Source organism: Dermochelys coriacea, chromosome 12 (assembly GCF_009764565.3).
Source record: "Dermochelys coriacea isolate rDerCor1 chromosome 12, rDerCor1.pri.v4, whole genome shotgun sequence".
Taxonomy (NCBI): domain Eukaryota; kingdom Metazoa; phylum Chordata; order Testudines; family Dermochelyidae; genus Dermochelys; species Dermochelys coriacea.
In genome coordinates this window covers 31,981,201-32,000,016 of record NC_050079.1, presented here as the reverse complement: position 1 = coordinate 32,000,016, position 18,816 = coordinate 31,981,201, and the positions used below count along the sequence as shown (strand labels likewise).

Below are 18,816 nucleotides of genomic sequence, written 5' to 3'. Positions count from 1 at the left end.
GCTCAGCGTGAGTTTAAAAGGAAGATTTTTCTCAGCCTTAAACGACCAGTTTCAGAGATATGAGGGGCAGAAAACTGAAGTTACAGAAATGGATTGTACAGTGCTTGAGAAAGAGAGGCAAAAGTAGAACACATTGCTGTACCACATTTACAAACAGACTCATTTGAATGCTCCCAGGCGGCCATGCTTGTGTGTCCAAACAAAACATACGTGCACATTAGTACAAATATCAAGCAGGGTGATAAAAATCTGAATATGGGAATGATCCTGCTGTAATTAAGATCAATGGGAGTTTTGCCTTAAACTTCAGTGGGAGCAGACCTTTTTTCCTTAAAGTGGGTCTGCTGATTCAGTTCGTTTTCTGAAACACCAACCCTTTGACATAAATAAATTGCACATGTCAAGGGCCCAATCCAGTTTCCACTGAAATCAACAGAAGCTTTGCCATTGATTTCAATGGGATCAAGAGCCCAATCCTACAATCAATAGGTGTGTTTTGCCTGAGTAAGGTGGAATAAAGACTGCAGAACTAAACCTAAATTATACTGATTTATCTGGATTATACAAGACCATTTAAAGAAAAATGCAAAAAGAAGCAGAGAAGATAAAAATGTGAATTTAGAGTGGTTCCCATTCAGCTGTTTTGTTTCAGTTGGAGCTGGACTGGGTCCACTGGAGCTCTGACCAAGTAAAGATTGCAGGATCAAAACACAATCATGGCATACATCTTGATTATACAGATCCATATAAAGATTAGTGGGGAGGAAAAAGGCAAAAAAATTGAGACGATGAACTCTTGTCTGGTGACTTCTTTTCAGTGGCCGCTTCAAAAGCAGACCTTCAGTTACTAACTCCTTCTTAAAGATAAAAAAATTGTTGGCTGTACAAATTGTCATGCCCAAGCATTAATTGATTCTACTTCTTTGCTGTCTTCTCCCCACACACCTCACCCATTTCCCCAGCCCAGGATTATGTATTTCTTTAGCAGCACTAGCAAATCACAATTTATTGTACATATGTTTGTGTTCCACTTAATAAAAAATATACCTATATTTTCAGATAAACTTTGTTAGTAATTCATGAGGTAAGTGACTATTTATGCTAATAAGGGAGAAATATATTCTCAAGCATAACGCATTACATAAATTTGAATGCAAAATGTTCAATTATGAAGTAAATACAGGTAATGCAAATAGTAAATTACATCTAATAAAATATATAGAAAGAATGTATCTTCAAAGAGAAGCTTTTGCTTGCATCTGTGAGTTCTTTAAAGAGAAAAGAATTAATAAATACTGAATTACTATGTTGATTATTTAGCTCATAATTCACCTATCTGTAATGACTCCTAGTAATCAGACTGTTTCATGTCCTCGAATATAAGGCAGGACTGTTTCCTCAGCAATTTTATCCCTATCAGATTATCTTGTCTGATTCTATTAATTCTCTCCCATAAATCTGCTAACAGTGATTTGTGATTTACTTACCCTGTTAACTGATCTGAAGACTGTTAAAAGGATTTATCTAGCAGTGCACCTAAGAGCAGTTTATGGCTTATCATTCTGTTACTCTGAGGAAGTCTTTCTGAAATCAATTTGGTTGGTTTCATAGTTAAATTCAGCGGACACTGTTTAGTTCTGCACCATAAAATAAGATACTAGATAAACAAAAGGTTCAGTGACTGTACTTAATGTGTTGTCCTTGATATGTGTTTGTTTACGTTTATAACAAATTACCCTTAAAGTCAATATAATTCATAATCTGCATGTTACCTTTTTTATAAACCTTCTATACATAATATATATATATATATATATATACATACACACACACACACATTTTTTTACTTAACTAGGAAAGCTCTTAATACACAGTTGAAGTTCCTGTACCAATGTAACCCAATTAATGTGTATTTTGATGTTTAACGTTTCACATTTGACTGTATGGTTTGTCCCCACCCCAAAAAAACTTACAGAAAATATTCATCCTTTTGGGAAAGCTTATGAACCTGGTCAATAACTAGTGAAAATAGGGTTCTAAATTACATTAGCAGAAGTTCCTAAAAGCAATAGATATCAAGAGACTATTAAAAAAAACCATATAGTTCTTACTCTGCCTGGATTAGGACTGGATTGTAATAAACAGTGCTAGGAAAAGGGGGCAGTCTGAGAGAATTTGGCCTGCAATAATTGTGGAAAACGGAAGGCTGAATAGCTCTAATTGAAATGAAAGTGTATGATTGTTATGAAAGAAACACTGTTAATAGAGGACTGTAAATGTTTAGACACGCATTGTGAATAGCCAAATAATAAAGAAAAATACTATAAAAATGAGAATTATAGGGTATTGGGAGGGGGGTGTTGCTTTTGAAGGTTATCAAAAATTACTAATCTTTTTTCTCTAGCGTGCTGAACAATAGACATTTTGGCGTGGCAGTCGTATGTAATAGTTAAACAAGGACAATATTGTACAACCAATAATTTTGCTTGATGTTCTAGCAGGTCAGGGCTCCAGATTAATTTACAGCACATGCTTACATTCATATCAATTCAGAAACAGCGCCCATTAACAAATACCATTTCATACTCTGTCTATAGTTTAGAGTGTACTCAGTAAAATTCCTAGTTTGCAAATGTAGCACATTAAATCCTCATGTCCAAACTATTTCATAGGTCTGACAATGTATTTCCTCAGGCATCTATAAAAGGGCCAGTGAAATACTACAATTGTAAATTCTGAAAAGCAGTAACATTTTTCATTTAAAAATATTAACACATATTTTGTCTAATAGGTGAGAATGTGAAGTGATATACTGTACCACAATCATCTTGCTCAAGAAGAAAACCAGACACAGGGAATTGGATTATCCTTTGCAGATTTATGCTAGCAGCCAGTGACTTTTGTTGAGTACAACAATGTCAAAAGCAGGAAAGCAAGCCTGAGTAGTTAAGTTGTATTAACTTTGCCACAAATAACAATTGATAAGCTGTGCCGAACAGATGTCCATAGTTATTGTTCTGTTGTCAAAATAGTTACAGAAAATGTTTCTAGACTGAGTTATCTTTACAGATCTATGGTATGCTAAACTGCTTTTAAGTGTCAGTGGCAATGTAAACTATATGACTTTCAAATGCTAATGCTGGAGCTGATAATCATAATGGCATAATCATGAGATGTTATCTGCTGTAAGCCTACTACCCATGTCCTACTTCCCAGGCGGAGAGTCTTTGGCTTTTGAAAATGATGATTTCCACAACTGGTGAAAAAAAATATGGAGTAATATTCTTGGAATTGTTATAAATAGCAAAGAATGAGAGGCAGGAGAGTGGGAAGGCCAAGGAAAGAAGAGAGGTTCTGAAGTGCAATGTTCAATAAGCTGGTTTAATATATGACTAAGTGTCAGAAGTCAGGTTTCTGACTTGCTTCTCAGATAAACAACTTTATAGCACTGCTCTTAATCTTACTTACTACAGACAACTCATTTATTACTGGTTTCAGAGTAGCAGCCTGTGTTAGTCTGTATTCGCAAAAAGAAAAGGAGTACTTGTGGCACCTTTATGACAGGTTTCAGAGTAGTAGCCATGTTAGTCTGTATTCGCAAAAAGAAAAGCAGTACTTGTGGCACCTTAGAGACTAACAAATTTATTAGAGCATAAGCTTTCGTGAGCCACAGCTCACTTCATCGGACTAACAAATTTATTAGAGCATAAGCTTTCGTGAGCTACAGCTCACTTCATCGGATGCATCCGATGAAGTGAGCTGTAGCTCACGAAAGCTTATGCTCTAATAAATTTGTTAGTCTCTAAGGTGCCACAAGTACTGCTTTTCTTTTTGTGGCACCTTAGAGACTTAACAAATTTATTTGAGCATAAGCTTTCGTGAGCTACAGCTCATTTATTACTGAATTACAAGTAACTTTAATTCTATTGGTATTGCCATAAAGTCCGTTGAAAATCAAGGCTGGCAATTTTAAAGATTTTTTTTTTTTGGGGTCTTACTTCACGATACCACAAAAGGGCCCTGTGCAGAAACATTACCAGCATAGCCCCTTGTCCCTTTCCCCCTTTGTTAAACTGAGAAGTACAGTGAAAGCCAGCTCTTTAGATGGGGTGACTTGATTGCCTTTACTGCAGTAGCCTAGTGAACAGCCTGATTGGCAGGCACGAGAATTCCACCGCTGTAAGAGTTAATGGCAGAGTTAACGAGCTACACAAACTTTTCTGCACTGACACGACAAGGAAACTGGTTGAACAACAAAACTGGGCATGGATCAAGATTAAACCGACCTTTGCCGAAAGGTGGCGCTGTCGAGGTTTAAACCAAGCACATCCACCGCAGTTTTCACTCTTTCTTCCCATTTTGCTTTCAGTTTTTGCGACCAGAAATAAAATAAAATAAATATAATTAGCTCTACATGTATTAAAGTAATTAACCAGATCCACCGTCTAAAGGGGCGCTGCCGGGGTTCTGCATACAATAGCTGCGCTCATAGAGAGAGAGAGATCTTTCCTAGCGTCTCCAATCCACATCTCTCCTCCCAAACTTGCCTCTCTTTAGACGGTGAGCAGCCACCGGAGTTTAGTTGGATTTGTTTGCACAAGGTCAAACAGCAATCGGTCCGGGGGTCGTTATTAGCGCTGAGGTGGGAACAGGGGGAGCCCCTGTGGGTGGGTGGCAAGCCGCTTTGCTGAACGTGTAACCCCCATGATGGTGTAGGCTCGAAGGGGCTGGGGGGGGGGGGGGAGGCAGGGCTGAATGTCACGATCAAGTACAAAGTTATTCGCTTTCCCGGGAGCGTGCAAGTGGCCCGCACCCCGGCTAGGCGGGGATCAGATTATACTTTGCGCGTGCACGAGAGAGGAGGCAAAGGGGCCGCCCCGTGGCCGAAGTCTGCGGGAGGGATCTCGGCTTTGCTGAGCGCCTCCGCTGAGTTAACTCTTCCCAGCCTTTGTGCTGCGGCTGCTGCTTTAGCCGCCCGGCCGGGGAGGGGGCAACGAGAGTTTCATTTGCTTCCTTCAGCAACACGCACTGAAAGAAGGCTTCTCTATGGTGGACCCAGTGTCAGGCTCTTTAGGCCAGGATCTCCAAAGGTGTCTGGCCCCCCGAAGACAGCACATCCCTAACTTTACACTTACCTTCTCTCCCCATTTCCCATTGCATCCGATGAAGTGAGCTGTAGCTCACGAAAGCTTATGCTCTAATAAATTTGTTAGTCTCTAAGGTGCCACAAGTCCTCCTTTTCTTTTTGCGAATACAGACTAACACGGCTGCTACTCTGATCCCCATTTCCAGACTCTCCTCCCCACCCGTCCCCGCCTTTTAGCGACAGTCCCTGTGCTTCTCTATAGGCTCTGCCCCGCAGCAAGAGAGAGGCCTCAATACCCCTTCAGCCCAAGGATGGTTTAGGTAGGATCAGTTTTATTTTATTTTTTTTTAAAAAAACGTGCACTCTAAGAAACAAGTTACCTACCAAAGCTGTCACATATAAAGGCAGGTTTCAGAGTAGCAGCCGTGTTAGTCTGTATTCGCAAAAAGAAAAGGAGGAGTTGTGGCACCTTAGAGACTAATACATTTGTTAGTCTCTAAGGTGCCACAAGTACTCCTTTTCTTTTTACATATAAAGGCTTAAGCATGGCATGCAGAGAAAGAGAAAACAGCAAGGGTTTTAAGCAAGCTACGTTTATGCTTACCTATTAAAAACAAGGGAAAAAAAGGAAAAGAAAAAAGCACTGAATTCCCAAATATTTTCTCTCTCAACTCAGGTAATAAACATTAAGCCCATGTGAAACCGAGTACAAGGATATGGCCAAGAAAGAGTTAAAAATTTAGACCCAGCTGACAGTCAGCTGATTGGCCCCTGATTGACAGCTTCGAAAAGTTTCCTTGTTTCTATACTATTATGCTAATGAGAGCTGAGATTGAAGCAGCCCATTGGTCCGGACTTGGAGTCCATTTCCCATTTGAAAGCTGACGTCAGGACTGCTATAAAACTCAGCAATGCTTTTAAACTCTACTGCTGGATGAGACCTTTAAAATGTTTTTCATCTTCTTGCTGTAGCTTTGGGGTTCCGTTTTTTCTTTCTTTTTTTTTTGTAAAGAAAAATATTTTGGTTATCGCGCTGACTTAATTTTTTTTTTTTAAATTTATCCTTCAGTCTTTTTCCTCTCCTCCCCTTCCCCGATGAACCTCTTCTCGGTTTGCACTTTGCATGAAAAAGACCAGAGGAAAGACATCATGAAGTGTTAAAAAATAATCATAAAGCCACCTTTGCAGCAACAACAACTAACAACTCCAGCTGCAGTTTGCAAAGCTGCAAAAAAGAGAGCGAGAAACAACCTTTACGCAAAAGGCGAATAGAAAGAGCAACCCGCTCTGATGCATCATCAATACTGTAGGCTCTGCAAAGGATAATAAAAAGAGAGAGAGAGAGAAACAGTCGGTGCAAATTGGAGCGAAGGTTGCAAGGGGCTGGTGGAGAGAGAGAGAGAAGGAAAATATATATTGCAAATAATCAAGCTGGCTCACCCGGTTGCAACTCAGAGCAGTCCCCTCGCTCCTGGTGCGCACCCTTTCTGGAGGACTGTCAGCAGCAAAAGGATGGCATCAGAACTGGCAATGAGCAACTCCGACCTGCCCACCAGTCCCCTGGCCATGGAATATGTTAATGACTTCGATCTGATGAAGTTTGAAGTGAAAAAGGAGCCGGTGGAGACCGATCGCATTATCAGCCAGTGCGGCCGCTTGATCGCTGGGGGATCGCTCTCTTCCACCCCGATGAGCACGCCCTGCAGCTCGGTGCCCCCTTCCCCGAGCTTCTCGGCGCCCAGCCCGGGCTCTGGCACGGACCAGAAGACCCACCTGGAAGATTATTACTGGATGACCGGCTACCCGCAGCAGCTCAACCCAGAGGCGTTGGGATTCAGCCCCGAAGACGCGGTGGAAGCGCTGATCAACAGCAGCCACCACCAGCTCCAGAGCAGCTTCGATGGCTATGCGAGAGGGCAGCAGCTGGCCGCCGCGGCGGCCGGCACGGGGGGCTCCATGCCCGGGGAAGAGATGGGCTCTGCCGCCGCCGTGGTCTCCGCGGTGATCGCTGCGGCCGCGGCTCAGAACGGGGCACCCCACTACCACCACCACCACCACCCGGCGGGGCACCACCACCACCAGCAGCCGGGCAGCGTGCAGTCCAGCAGCAGTAGCAGCAGCAGCAGCAGCACCGGGGGAGGAGGTGGTGGAGGGGGTCTGCACCACCCGCACCACAGCAGCAGCCTGCATTTCGACGACCGCTTCTCGGATGAGCAGCTGGTGACCATGTCGGTGAGGGAGCTGAACAGGCAGCTCCGGGGGGTGAGCAAGGAAGAGGTGATCCGGCTGAAACAGAAGAGGAGGACCCTCAAAAACAGAGGCTATGCCCAGTCCTGTCGCTTCAAGAGGGTCCAGCAAAGGCACGTCCTGGAGTCAGAGAAGAACCAGCTGCTGCAGCAAGTAGAGCACCTAAAGCAAGAGATCTCCAGGCTGGTCCGGGAGAGGGACGCCTACAAGGAAAAATATGAGAAGCTGGTCAGCAATGGCTTCAGAGAAAACGGATCCAGCAGCGACAACCCTTCCTCTCCAGAGTTTTTCATGTGAGTTCCCACAGCCTTGCCACCTTAAATAAAGTTCTCCATGTGAGTTGTTGTTGGGGGCTTGCTAGATCAACAACCAAGCTTGCCACCTTATATTTTTTTTTAAACTCGAAACAGTTAAAAACAAGCAAAAAAAAACAACAACAAAAAAGTTGTTTTTTATGGTGGGGCTGACTCATGGTTGGCCAACTTAAAGTTCTACATGAGTTTCTTTTCTGTTTTATTTTTGTGGGGGCTTGCAATTTTTTTTTAAACATTATAAGATCCAACTTGCCACCAACTCAGTTCTTCATATGAAGTTTGTTCTTCTTTGAAACCTGCCATCCACATTATATTTTAAGTTCATGAGTTTTTTTTTCTTTTGACCTTGCTGTGTCCAAAAAAGTCAAAGGTTGTTTTTTTTTTTGCCATCCTGAATTCTTCATATGAGATTTGAGCTTTGCAAAAAAACAAAAAACAAGCAAAAAACCCAAAACATACAAAAAATACAAAAACTATGTGAATTTTTTAGACTCCAGCTTGCTGAGTTCCATCAGTTTTTAGCGTTGTGTTAAACTAGAGATGTACCTAGATCAACCTGCCAAAATCAAGCCTGCATCAGCCTTCAGTGTGTTCATGTGAGTTTTGGCCTTAATCTGCCAAACATGAGACTTTTAGTCTGCCATTAGATCCCATATTCATCTCATGCATTATGCTTGCTATTTTGTCTTAGGAACAATGGACTATGAAAAAGAGACATTTATTAATAAAACACCCTGCATGCTGGACATGTAGGGTATAATTATTTTTTTTTTCTTTTGCTTGGAAATGGACTTTTGGAGACTATTATGGCATGGCATTCATCCTTTTGTTTTATTGCCTCATCACTTTTTTGAGTTGAAAGCAAAAAAGTGCAACCTTTGATCTTCCTCCTCCTCTTCCTCCCCATTAAAGTTTGTGTCTGCTCTAAAACTGCTTTGAGTTACTCAAAACTTCAGACTTCCTTTTAAATGCACTGAAGCATTCCCTGTTTTAAAAAATGCCAGAATGGATTCTGATAACCTAATGTGGCCAAAAAAAAAAAAAAAAAAAGAGAGAGAGAGAGAGAGAGAGAGAACACTTTGGAAGATGTGTGTTGTTTTTTTTTTTTAAATCGCTTCCCAGTTTGGGGACTTTAAAACCATGCTGTTGCCTAAAGCAGTCTAAAATTTATTTTTATGTGATCTGCCCCATGTTTATTTCCTTTTTTCTTTTGCATCTGGTCATTGTCAAATGTGAATGCTCTGGGTTCCTAGTATATAATTTAATTCTAGTTTTTATGATCTGTAAGCCCAGTTAAAATGTATGCTACAGATAAAGGAATGTTATAGATAAATTTGAAAGAGTTAGGTCTGTTTAGATGTAGATTTAAAAACAAGAAGATTGATGCACTAAATTGTTTACTGTTGTGATGTAAAGGGGGGTAGAATTTGCAATGGGACTGTTTTTTAAGAGTAGCTTATGCAGCATGTGCTTGCAACTTAAATATAAGTTGGGTATATGTAGTCCTTGCTATACCACTAACTGTATTTGAAAACCAAAGTATTAAAAGGGGGAGGCACCCCTGTTTATATCTATAGGGGTATTTTACATTCAAAATGTATTTTTTTTTCAAAATTGAAGTATTTGGGACTGAATTGCACTAAGATATAACCTGCAAGCATATATAAAAAAGACAAACCTGTTTAGAACGCTAATACAGTTTATGCAGTTATAAAGATGGCATTACTGCACAGTTTTAAGATGATGCAGATTTTTTTACAGTTGTATTGTGGTGCAGAACTGGATTTTCTGTAACTTCAAAAATTCCACAGTTTTAAAGGCAATAACCAGTAAATTTTATTTTCAGGGACTGATATCCTGTCTTTTTAAAAAAAAATGGAAAGTAAATCTTACCACAATAAATATAAAAAAATCTTGTCAGTTACTTTTCCTTTTACATATTTTGCTGTGCAAAATTGTTTTATATCTTGAGTTACTAACCATGTGTGATGTTCTTATGTGCTTTTCTTTCATTTTCAACTTTATGGTTATATCAAAAGAGAGAATAATCTACAATAATAAACTGCATTTTTTTGATTCTGTACTCAGTTTTTTAGTGTGTAGTTTAAAAAGTTAAACAACTATGAAAGCAGTATCTAAGCCTAATACATTGTAAGGAAGTGATGCTGATACAAGAGTTGAACCCACTGATATAAAGGAGAGGAGAAGTTAGCAGCCAGTTATATGTAAAGTGGAAAATAGTCACCCACGAGAAATTAGTTATCTGTCAGGCAGGTGAAAAACGTGATCTTTCAGGTTTTGTAATGACTTAGAGGGCCTTAGTTCCTATGAGTCATATCGTGCCATCAATTTCAAGCCATTGATCTCAAAGGGAAGTTCTGCTGAAAAACCTGATGACACAATATGGTCCTATATTTTGATTGTTTTATAATGGAGTAAAGTGAAAGGGAAGACTTAACATCCTCTTATCATCTGATCCAAGCAGAACAGTTTGTATGTAGTATGAGATGACACTGCATCAGGTTTTTCTTGGCACATATCTAATGTTAGAGATAAAGAGTTTTTGACATTTGGCATACCCCATTCTAACCTCCCTCCCCTCCCTTTCCCACATCATGGTTTTCTTGTCAGCCACAGGCCTTAAAAGGTTAACAGTGAATTTTGGAGGAAAAAATAAAAAAATCAAAGGACTTTCAAGTTATTTGTCCTAAACAAACACTCAAAAAAGGTTAATTTGCTAAAAAATGTTAAGGTCCAAAGGTGTACTGTTTACTATAATTCTGCATGCCAAAGGACATTTTCAGCTTTGAACATCTCCTAAAACTATTGACCCAGTTATTTTACAGTTACTTTCCCTAGCAGTTCCCCAGAATAAGTAGAGAGGTTTTCATAGTGTTTTCTTCAGTATTTGAATAGGATTAACTTTGTAGTTCATTTGAAAAACTTAGGCCGCTCGAAGAATGTTACAGCTTCAAGAATTCAGCTTTATCTCAGGCTCATAAAACCAACACTATTTATACATTTCTTCTAAATTATAAAATAACCCCCAATATATGGAGAGAGTAGAATTAAAACATCACAGCAAACTGCACCAGAATTCTGTTCTGTTTCTCAGAGAAACTGCTCAGGTTTGGGTCCTGCACTCTATCCAGGCAGAGTTCTCATTGATTTCAGGTCAGGACTGCAGGATCGGACCCTAAATCATGCTCTGCTCAGGAAGGCCGAGTTTCCCTTAAAACACAACAGGTTGTGTCAACAGTCACATCAAGGGGGGAGTTCAAGCATTGATTTCTGAGTGAATCAGCTCCCATTAAAGTCAATGGCAAATAAATAAATCTCTGACTTCAGTGGCAGCAGAATGGGTCCCTTCAATGGGAGACTTTTATGGAGCTTTGGAACTGTTCCCTGGTGTTAACCAATTCTGTTCCATATTCACCCTTCCTCCTGTACATGAAGTCAATGGAGTGCCCTTTAGCATTTGACCTTCTGTTACACCACAATTTGAGTAATGGTTCAAGCTCCATATTCTGGTTAATTGGAGTTTCATATTCTAGTTAATATGTAATCTGAGGGTAAACTGGCTGCTATTGGCTGATTAGAAAATTATCTGCTCTCACAAAGATAGCAACTTTTTCTCCTGCTTTAAATGTTTAAACCTCTATTAGTGCCCACATTTTTCATTGTGGTCACTTAGGGACTGAATTATTCCAAAGAATTCACAAGTATTGATATTTTCAGTAAACTGATAAGCATCTTACATTGAAAATTATCTTCTAGACTAATACACTGCGGCTAGTTTCTCAGGCACAGATGCAGAGCCCCTCTTATGTGCAATCAATTTGTGGCACAACATTAACCCTTTTAATACAACAGATCTCAGAGTTTAGTAACCTGAAAAGGTGTAAGCAGTTACTAGGTTTACAACAGTATTTTGAGTCCAAGAAGAGGTGATAGAGCAAATAAAACATTGCTCTTTCTGGGTTTTGCTTGGTTGGTTTTAGTACACCCACAGTATAAGTAAAGGTTTTATGAACTGAGCTAAGAAAAGCCTTCCAAGAAATAGATTGTCAGAGGGAAAAATAGTCCATACAGAGAAAAGGCTGGTCTTTTTCCTAGCCCATGAACCTAACATATCAGTCTTTACTTCAGACTTAAAAATGCATTGTCTTCCTTAGGCTGTATCTGAATCTCTGTCTGAAATATGTTAGATTGCAACTAAAGAAAAAAAAAACCCCACTACAGGGCAGTTTTAATAACCACTAAAACAAACCATCTATTGGGGTTCTGTATGAAATTAAGGGGAGATCATACCTTTCCAGCAGAACTGCTTGCTGAGAACTAATTGGAACAGATCTGCTCTGAATAACCTATATTCATTAATCACCCCTTGCTTGGAGCATTCTGGCCTGTATCCTGCTAAGCCTCTCACTAAACTCAGTGGTAAAATTCCCATTGATTTGAATGGGGAGCAGGAGTCTGTACCCTTTACTCATTTCTCACTCATGTAAATCTCTTACTGAAGTCAGTGGAAGCTTTGCCTAAGTAAGGAGATATGGCCCCATATGTCACAAGAGAGAGTTAGTTTTTACTCTCTACATGGTTAACAGTGTCCCATTTCTGCCATCGCCCTATGGTTCTTTCTCATTTATTAACTACATTGCAAAGAATGTTCATTAAGATGTGCACAAAAGAGGCAACCCTTTGCTCAGTCTGAAAAATGGTTCAGAGTGTGATACAACCCCCTCCCCCTCCACCCCCCACACTCTTAAGCTTTTTTCTAAAATGTAGCATAACCCCATTCCCAACATCAAGGGCTCGGCTTAGTGGAGTGAAATATTTTTGTGTTTGTACTACAGTATTTTTCCTGCCTCCCCACATAGGATCACATCTGAAAAGGGGAAAATATTCCTAGCCACCTGAATGTATTTTTCTTTAACAACTCTTTGCAATGGCAACTGTGCTGTTTGCTCATTTTGTTCAGCAACAGTAAAAATGTGGCTTTACTTATTAGAAAGGCTACTACTTCCCTTTTTTATTTATCCCACAATAAAAGCTCTTCTTTAAAAACAAATCCTCACTAATAATAGTAGCAGCAAATTTTAAGTTTACAAATGGATGTGTCCCCCCCCCCCCTTTTTTTTTCTTTTGGACTAACTTTGGCACAGCTGCTTCATTTCCCTGTATTCCCCGCACCCTGCAGTATGTAAGAAGTTCTTGAGCAAGAATCATTCATAATTTTTAATACCAATTTCTCTGACATAATATCAGACACAGAGTTCTGCTTCTTCCTGGATTTAGGGAGGAAATGATGCATATATCAGAATTATCTGCTCAGATGCCAGAACCACATTGGTGTCATTTCAGCATGTGCAGCTTTGAAAGGAAATCCTCTGTATTTATTACTAAGATCATCATGTGAACTAAATGGACTCACTGTTTCTGACACCTGTTCAGATGATTGGATTTAAAAATTCCACATACAAAAATACTTTTTTCAGTAGTGAAGGTTTTAGACAAACATTTTCTCCTTTAAAATCACTAATGTCATGTTATGAGTAGATACCTTAAAACATGGAGATTCCAGTTGTTGCTGTGGCAAATGTAATATATTTTGCCTGCTTAACACATCTTTCTACACGCTCAGGTTGTCTGTATCCACATGTATCTATTTTAAGTGCACATCTTGTTGTAAATAGCACAAGCTATGGGAGGTTGTCTAAATTAACTAATTTTTTCGGAGATACAGTTGAGCATTCATACACTACAGTTTTAGCACTTTCTAATGAATTTAGCAGGCTCAGTGGATGCAAATCAATAGATGTTAATGCTGTACACTCCACAGCATCTGTTACCGTAGGATAGTTAGTGTAGACTCCAATTGGGGGTGGAGGAGGACCAAAAATAAAGCTTACCACTCTTTGGGAGGTGACTGCACTCAGATTTGTGAGTTCAAGACCAGGGCAATGCAAAATATTCCAAGATGAAAGCGATCAATGCGAGCTCTAAGTAACACACGCTGGGATAGATGGGTGTGTTGATAGTTACAGCTAATCAGTTAAACTCCTAATATAGTCACCATCACCTTGATCTAAATCTATAATTTGGCAGTGGGCTTGAGGGCTGCTTGTTAATTTATCGCTGATTACTCACCGAAATTATGAGTTTCCAGCGTGCTGTGCCCACATTTCTGGTCGTCAACTCTAAAACAGTGCAATTTCTTACACTGCAGTAAAATACTTTAGGCCTGTAGCTTTGGCAGAGTGAGTTTTCGGATGGAGATTGCCCTGCCTGCATGAGCGCTTGATTTTAAGTACTGTATACTTTGACGTGTTTTCCTTTTAAATACATATCCACCAGACATCGTGCATGGAAGGAATAGAAGACAGAGCAGAAGTTTGCTAGAAGTCTTGTTTCCACAGGCATAGAGCAAGAGACAAATCAACCAGTGTCTAAAGTTTCCAGCGGGGTGAGAGGATGAAGTGTCACTGATGGCCTCTCAATTGTTAATTTATAAGGAAGTACAGTCCCGAAAAATGTTCTCTGCAGCTCTCCCCCTTTAAAACAAAATGTTAATGGCTGTGTATGGAGGCGTAAGGGGGTTCAACACCCTATTTCAATGCGTGATCTGGCCAACTGTTCCGCTCCCTCCTGCCTCTGTTTTCAGTGTCAAACAAGCGTCCTTGAAGCCTCGGTGGTGCCAGGCAGACCAGCAATACACATTCATTTCCCAGGCTTGAGTTCGCCAGAATTTGCATCTACAGTCACACCCCAGCCAGCTGCAGAATGGCAAAGATGTTTGTTCCCTTTTGGCTTCTTAAATCCAGGCTGGGGGGATTATTTAAAGTAAAGACATGAAAATCCCCAAACAAAAAGAATAAACTCTCCCTCCCCAAGAAAATCTCTAGCACTCAAATAACCCCTCCGCTCATTTCTCCCGCATAAACTCTTTGCTTCCAAAGTATATGGGGCGTTCCTGACGTTGGGTTTTCAGTGAAACCATCAGCCGGCGGGTGGATGCGTATCAATAGTTGTGTTATGACTCGTAATGTTCCTGGAAATGAAATACCTGATCTGAATCCGGTTAAATAGCATCCTGTTGACATGAACCCGCAAATCCCAAACACTGTCCCCTGTACCGCTGAGGTTGCAACGTGGGGTACTGAAGCGAAGGGCAGGGCGATTAAAAAACTACGTCTGAGACCCCGCGGGTTATAAGTGGAGGTCGCCTGTTTCGGTCCTTTCCCCTCCACTTTATTATGTAAATGTGAACCCGCGGGGAGAGCTCGGCTGTGTAAATGTGTTCCGGCCTGGGTCTCCGTTTCCGATCAGGCGAGGTCAGTCCCTCGGGACACCGGGCGGCGGGAGGAAAGAGCATTTGTGTATTTCCCCCCCCCCCCCCCGGGTACTGTCAGGCCTCGGGCCAGACAGAAACGTGACCATTCAGGGCCCGATCCTGCTGCCGCTCAACTCAAATAGGGGACGAGGGGTGGGGGGGGGGGGTTTCCCATGGACGGGGCCAAGGCATTTCAAGGGACTACGGGCGGCGTCTGTCAGCCCCCCCCCCCCCGCCCATGCGCTGCCCAAAGGGCGCCGACCCCTCCCAGGAACACAGACCCGCCGCGGCGCATCGCTTGGCCCAGCCAAGCCCCGGCCGCCGCTCCTAGCCCAGCCCTGGGGCAGGTGGCCCCGGGCAGGGGCAAGGGCCCGGGGCTGGCCGCTGGCCCCGACCCTCCCCGAGCGCCCGAGGACGGGCCGAGCGCGGCACGTGTTCGCCCCTGTAAAAAGCCGCTTCGAGGCCGGGGGGGGACACCCGGCTCCGCTCTGCCGGGGGCTTGCCCAGAACTTCGTGGGGCCCAGCCGGGGGCGTTAACGCGAAGTGCCCCCCCCCCTCCCTCAGGAGGCAAATGAGCAGGGGCCAGCCCCCCCTTCCCAGCGGGGGAGCCAAGGGGGGGCAGAGGGACCCCCACGGCCACCATGAGCCTAGCCCGGGAGGGGGGCGCAGGGGCTGGTACCTCTCAGCGCTGCCCCAGGAACGGGGGGGGGCTCACCCAGGCAGGGGCTTGTGCCAGCAAACAGGCCAGGCGGCTCCCACCTCCCCCACCACAGCCCGGGGGGGGGGGGCTCTCGGGCGGCCCAGCCTGGCCGCCTTATCCCCGGGGCAAGGCGGGGGGCTGCCCTGCCGCGGGCCGGAGGGGAGGGAGGCCGCTGCTTTTGTGCCGTCCAAACCTTAGCGCCGGGGTGTCATGCCGGCGGCCTTCCGCTGCCTGATCATCCCTGAGGTACGTTCCCGCAGCCAGCGGTGCTGGGATTTTCTTTGGAGTCGGCCCCTTTTTGCCTTTTCGGTCCGATAACCTGGGCTCACTTAACCCTAATCCAAAGCCCGGTGAAGTCAACGGGAGTCTTTCAGTTAGGTTTGGGATCAGAGCCTTGGTGGCTGGGGGGAGAAGAGGGTGGGGGGAGGTTTGGGCTGCATTGCTTTGTGACTCATTTGCCGTTGGGAGAAGAGCAGTTTTCCAAATCCAGCTGGTTTTCCCCCCGTCCCTCTGGGAGCTGGAGTTTAATGCTCCATTTTAACACAGGCTGATCAACCTACCTGGAGCCAGAACCTTCCCTTGCACTGATTTTTAAAAGTAGAAATTTTCCAAGATCTTGGAAACTCCAGTAACTTTAAAAAGTGGGTTTTGTGTGTGGGTATCCGCTCCTAACGTTGTGGTATTCTCTAAAAAGAGTCCCAGGTTTCTCAAACATTTGAGGCCCTTGCAACGAAACATTGGCGGTGATGAAAGGTAAGTAACACTGAAACAAAAAAGATCCAGTTCCTTTCCCTGCCCGCCTCCCCACCCCCAACTGCTTCCTAATTCACTGATGAAAGTACTGTAATACATAAGAGGCCAGGCCAGAGTTTGCAATACATTTCACTGTTTTGCAATATAGGATGAACAGACTTCACTTTTGATAAGAGACCTACTGCAGAGTCACTTTGGAGACAGGAATAATATAAGATTAAATCTGCTTAAAATTGTATATTCATGCCACACCACATTCCGTCTCTAAACTGAGCACAGTCTTTCAGCAGCCTTTATTGTAAAATCCTTTTTTAACACACCGCATTATAGAGGAGCAAATTTATTAAATGATAACTCTCCTGTACCAACTTTGTCAAATTAAAAGAAGAAGAAAAAGAAGTGTTATCAGCCGTGTTAAATTAATAAATCTGCTTAGCCTCTCCAGGTTGTTTTAGTGCTGCATTTCTTGGAATCTCTTTTTATTAATACCTGATCTTCAAATAAACCTGTTAAATGATTCTGTGCACTTTGCCTGTGAGAGATGTGTTCACTCTGTTTCAGGTCTCCTTTGAATTGATTGAACTATTGTGGTTCTAGATAAGGGATAGCCTCATCAAAGACTAAAGATAATAGAGCAGGCTGACCACAACACTCTTTTGGATGGTCTTCAGGTGTGAGAATTGAATACCTATTCCTCCCAATTAAATGCATTAATAACAGGATGGATTCATCAATTGGCATGAGAGCAGAGGTCATCTTGAGGAAAATTACACCAAAGGTCTAAACAAGTCATCTGCTTTAAGAGATCCTGGGCAGGATGCCAAATAATACATATAATGGGACACTGTCCCTTTTCTCCAAAAATAACAGACAGGATCAACAAGATTGTTAGGGAGGCAAAGGAGCTGTCTTGAAAAGCCTTCATCAGCCACAATGCTTTGCTATGAACATATATGTGGGCATTTACATGATCTGATTGAAACATTTCTGAATAAACATGATCTAATGTAAAATTTCCCACTACAAGGAAACATTGTTTTAAGTGGCATGCTTGAAAATATTTATATACACCACTCTATTCAGTTTGATGTTGAAAGTGATCTTTACATTGTGGAATAATAATTTAATTGGCACAAATTGTACAGTTGATTTTTTTTTAAAGCTGCAGAGCTATTTTGCAAAATGCCAGATAAACCCATAGATAGTCTTGCTTTTTTTTCAATCTTAAATCAGATATGCAATTTTTTCTTGCTATGTTTATGTCATGATATGACAATACATTGATGTAGCTGCAGCTATACTTCCCGCAGAATACTTGCTCTATATATGCATACATAGTGTGTATATATAGTCCAATGGAAAAAGTTAGATGTAACAAACATAACAAAATATCCATATTTAAAGAGCATAGATTGACTCACTGGTTTATCTCACTTATTGTACAAAGATTCATTGTAACTGTGTTGAATCTTTTAAAATTAGATTTTAAATATATTTTGACAGTCTGAACTTGTATAGTGTGAGTAACCGTAGGGAGAAATGACAGATCTGGTTTTGTTATTAAACTGCTGTCTGGAAAATAATGGACTACGTACAAAAATTGGTAATTATTTTGCCAGTTACATTAGCACAGTTAATAATAATAATACAAAAAAATTATTTAAGAAAACTATAGGAAGCTAAATGCTTTCAACTATTGTAGTTTGATATTCACTGTCAAGACAAAAATTGTATTTTTGTTTTACTAAGATAATTGTGCTATCACTAAGATTCTCGTGTTATTAATGCGAATAAAGGCCAGGCATGCTATTTAAAAATTGTTTCATTTTAAATAGTGTTCCATTAAGTTCATCAGCACTAGACTACCTTTAATAAATAATACAGAAGGCTTTCTGAAATTAAATTAGCATCCAATCAGAACAGTTCTGCTCTGTACAATATCAGTAAAAGTGACATATTTTACAGTGTTTTAAATTTCTTTATTAATTATGTTTTGTTTATTTTAATATATTTACTAAATTAGGTATCCAAGAGAATCTTCTACATCGGTGATGTGAAAAATGCCTGTTACCTGAAGTAAAAAAAAAAAAAAAAAAGGTACATTTTGATTTTCATTTGCATACTTGAGTAAGAGTTTTTGTTTTGTTTTGTTTGACTGTTAATATGGAACTTACTTAATAACCCATGGATGTTAGATTGGGCTCATATTCAGGTGTGTAAAAGTGACCTGGGCAATGTGAATGTTTTCTACTTTTGTTTAGCAAGCATGTTTCCTACGTAGCATAATTTATATTTTATTCCTTGCGAACATCTTCTTTTTTTGTCTTCAAATGCTGGCATTCAGAAACTAGCTATGGTGCTTAAGTATGAGTCTACAGAAGAT

The 18,816-nt window shown here is 41.4% G+C and overlaps 1 protein-coding gene across 1 annotated transcript; it reads left to right on the top strand.

The window, feature by feature from the left end:
• The first annotated feature begins 5,653 nt into the window (after window positions 1-5,653).
• Window positions 5,654-18,547, top strand: MAF (MAF bZIP transcription factor). The gene is made up of 2 exons (XM_038368526.2): window positions 5,654-7,626; window positions 18,457-18,547. Exons 1-2 carry the CDS (start codon window positions 6,599-6,601, stop codon window positions 18,488-18,490), a joined length of 1,062 nt encoding a protein of 353 aa, XP_038224454.1. The 5' UTR covers window positions 5,654-6,598; the 3' UTR covers window positions 18,491-18,547.
• The last annotated feature ends 269 nt before the right edge of the window (window positions 18,548-18,816 follow it).